This window comes from Bicyclus anynana (assembly GCF_947172395.1).
Source record: "Bicyclus anynana chromosome Z unlocalized genomic scaffold, ilBicAnyn1.1 SUPER_Z_unloc_1, whole genome shotgun sequence".
Taxonomy (NCBI): Eukaryota; Metazoa; Arthropoda; class Insecta; order Lepidoptera; family Nymphalidae; genus Bicyclus; species Bicyclus anynana.
Genome location: NW_026441252.1, coordinates 126,638 through 129,774, shown reverse-complemented (window position 1 = coordinate 129,774; position 3,137 = coordinate 126,638). Strand labels below are relative to the sequence as shown.

Below are 3,137 nucleotides of genomic sequence, written 5' to 3'. Positions count from 1 at the left end.
AATATTGACAAACATTTTTCATGGAAAACGCATACTGAATATGTGTGTTCTAGGTTAAATCAGCTTTCTTATAAGTTATTTATGCTTTCCAAGAAAGTTGCTAATAAAACCTTACTTGAGACACCCTACTCCCACCCTACAGCTACTCTACTATACCCCTACTCTACTTCTACCCTACCTTTAACCTACCCCTACTCTACCTCTACCCTACCCTACACCTACCCTACCCCTAAAGGACTGAAGGTCGCTCTCGTTTTAGATCGATGGCTATACACTGGAATATTTGAAGATATTAGATTGACGCAAATCTGACAAAATGCGACAATCTAGGCAACACACAGGATCTCTTTGCCTGATACCTTTTTACAAAATGAAAGCGATTTTAAAAAATAAAACCGATTTTATTAAATATCAAATCGTTTTAATTTATGTAAAAAGGTACAACTAAAGGAATATAAAAACTAAAGCTAAGCTAACTAAAGCTACCATAATAATTTCTAACGAAATTTGACGGCATTTCAGTGGCAGTGTTAGAAGTTTGTTTTATTCTTATAAATTTCTTTAGGTTCAACAAAAAATACAAATACATCTCAACTTTACTAGAACTAATATACTAGCATATTTATCTGGAAACATTGATGTAGAAAATGATAAAATCAATCAATGGGATCAATTATTCCGTTCGGTAGGTGCGACATTTTTTCGAATAATATAAAATCATTGTTCTGGATGTCTAATGTCACTGCGCCTATTTGTTACAGTAAAGTTTCCTTTTATAATATTATCAAATATAATATCAGTACGATAATTTGGAAAGACAACATCGTGGAAAACTATCTCAAACAAATTCCAAGAAATACAGAACTGAAAACGTTTTTCGGACCATCAGCAGAGGAAGTAATTTTATTTTTTTCAATTTAATGCTCAGTTATATTTATGTGCCAATAATGAAAAAAGATGTGCAATGAAGTTTAACTGCAAACTTTCAAACATTTTAATAGAAGCAAACTTTCTCTTTATTTCAGATAGTCAAGGATATTAATTTAGAAAATAAGACATGTCTTATCACTGGCGCAAATGGCAGTATCGGGTTAGAGTTGACGCGTTGTTTGAGTTTACGTGATTGCAACGTCCTCATGGCCTGTCGAAACATTTACAAAGCCACGCGAGATACAAAAGATTTCTGCGAGAAGAGTGAACGACTCTCTTTCTACGATTTGAATCTAGCTTCCCTGCTCTCTGTAAAAGAATGTGCAAACCGTATACGTCGAAATGAAAAGTGATCTCCTTTGAAGTTATTTTAAATAAACTTAACATTTGTTATAACTTTATATGATTATGTTATATGATTATTGTTCGTAGAAAAATTGACATCGTCATTCTAAACGCAGCGACGTTCGGTATACCGTGGTCCTTGACGGAGGATACACTTGAAACCACGTTCCAAGTGAATTGTCTGAGTCAGTATTATTTGTTACTCCTTCTGTCGACGACCCTCGCTCCCGATGCGCGAGTTGTGTTCACGTCGGCCGAGTCTCATAGGTCAGTGGCATTTTACGTTGTTTGCCATTTAATTCGCGAGTGGCGATTTTGAAATACACTTTTATCGCTATTCCTGTGCATTCCTTTCAGAAACATAAAATGGCCGAATGGAGATATGCCGATTCCTAATGTCGACGACCTGTCATTACCTAAATATGAGTACACTTCCATAAAATCGTACAATATATCGAAGCTTTGCGGCATACTACTCGTGCACTATTTGAGCGACCATTGGAGTAGTACTGAGAGGTCTGTCTTCTGTGCGCACCCGGGCTCGTTTATCAGAACCGGTCTATGTCGCAACTGGTGGTTCTATGAAATGCTGTACTTTGCTATGCTTCCGTTCACTAAGTCTATTGTGAGTATTATTATAACGCTCGTGTTATTATTGATTACTAATTCGTCAATGATCTGATTTTTAAACCAGGACTGAGGAGATTTTCAGCGACACAGCTCAATGACTCGCTTGAACGAGTTGAAGTGAGCGTGTACGGCACAGGGCATATGAGTATTCAGAAGTGCTGATAGTCGTCGGGATCCCAAAGCATTTACGGTGCCGGTCGACCCTCCACTGGGCGGACCGATGATGTCGAGCGGGTGACGGGAGCCGCTGTACGCCAGCAGCTCCTGTGGAAATCCTTACGAGGGGCCATATCCATCAGTGGACTCCCTTGACTATTACTGATGATGATGATTTATTGTATTATTAATTGTGATGATGCTCATGTTATCAGATATTATGGAATATGTTAACTTACAATTCATTGGCATTCACCGCTCTAGGTACAGGGTGCCAGTACGATTATTTATTGTGCAACCTCTCCAGAACTCAAAGGGTCGACTGCGGCGTATTTTAAGGACTGCAAACCCTGTGACGAGAGTGACCTCGCTAAAAACTTTTGTATGTCGTATAGAGTTCATGATTTAATCATTGAAATATTACGTGAACGTGTAACTGATTTTGATAATATACTGAGTGACTTTAAGTCTACGAGTAGTAAAACTGTGTAGATATTTAAAATTTAAAATTAATTTAAAATTTAAAATTTGCAGCAAATAAATAATTAATAATAATTAGTTTTCATTATTAAAAAATTTAAAAATTTACTAAGTAATTATTTTGAAGCCTCAATAGTTATACGGCAAAGCGGCCGGACTGATCACCGAGGGGTGGTAGTTCGATTCCCGCCCGCTGGACTGTTGTCGCACCCTCGCCTAACACTCTAATTGGAGGAGAATCTAATATATTAAATTATCGTGTCACAGTTATCGTTGCCATACTCCTCCGAAACGGCTTGACCGATTTTGATGAAATTTTTTGTGCTTATCTGTTATCTATGAAAATAGGCCAACATCTATTTTTTATACCCCTAATGGTAGGGTAGGGTAGGGTAGGGTAGGGGTAGGGTAGGGTAGGGTAGGGTAGGGGTAGGGTAGGGGTAGGGTAGGGGTAGGGTAGGGGTAGGGTAGGGTAGGGTAGGGTAGGGTAGTGTAGGGGTAGGGTAGAGGTGGGGTAGGGGTAGGGTAGGGGTAGGGTAGGGGTAGGGTAGGGGTGGGGTAGGGGTAGGGTAGGGGTAGGGTAGGGGTAGGGTAGG

The 3,137-nt window shown here is 39.0% G+C and overlaps 1 protein-coding gene across 1 annotated transcript; it reads left to right on the top strand.

The window, feature by feature from the left end:
- Positions 1-571: 571 nt before the first annotated feature.
- LOC112045521 (WW domain-containing oxidoreductase) lies at positions 572-2,649 on the top strand. Its single transcript, XM_052890943.1, has 5 exons — positions 572-897; positions 1,026-1,279; positions 1,363-1,542; positions 1,633-1,900; positions 2,326-2,649. The coding sequence occupies exons 1-5, from the start codon at positions 664-666 to the stop codon at positions 2,551-2,553; spliced, it is 1,164 nt and encodes a 387-aa protein (XP_052746903.1). The 5' UTR covers positions 572-663; the 3' UTR covers positions 2,554-2,649.
- Positions 2,650-3,137: the final 488 nt, after the last annotated feature.

Excerpts from the sequence above, each read along its gene's own strand:
- LOC112045521 (XM_052890943.1), top strand. The coding sequence starts at position 664 with ATGGGATCAATTATTCCGTTCGGTAGGTGCGACATTTTTTCGAATAAT. Across the intron at positions 1,280-1,362 it reads CGTATACGTCGAAATGAAAA|AAAAATTGACATCGTCATTC; the intron begins GTGATCTCCTTT and ends TATTGTTCGTAG. Across the intron at positions 1,901-2,325 it reads TTCCGTTCACTAAGTCTATT|GTACAGGGTGCCAGTACGAT; the intron begins GTGAGTATTATT and ends TCACCGCTCTAG.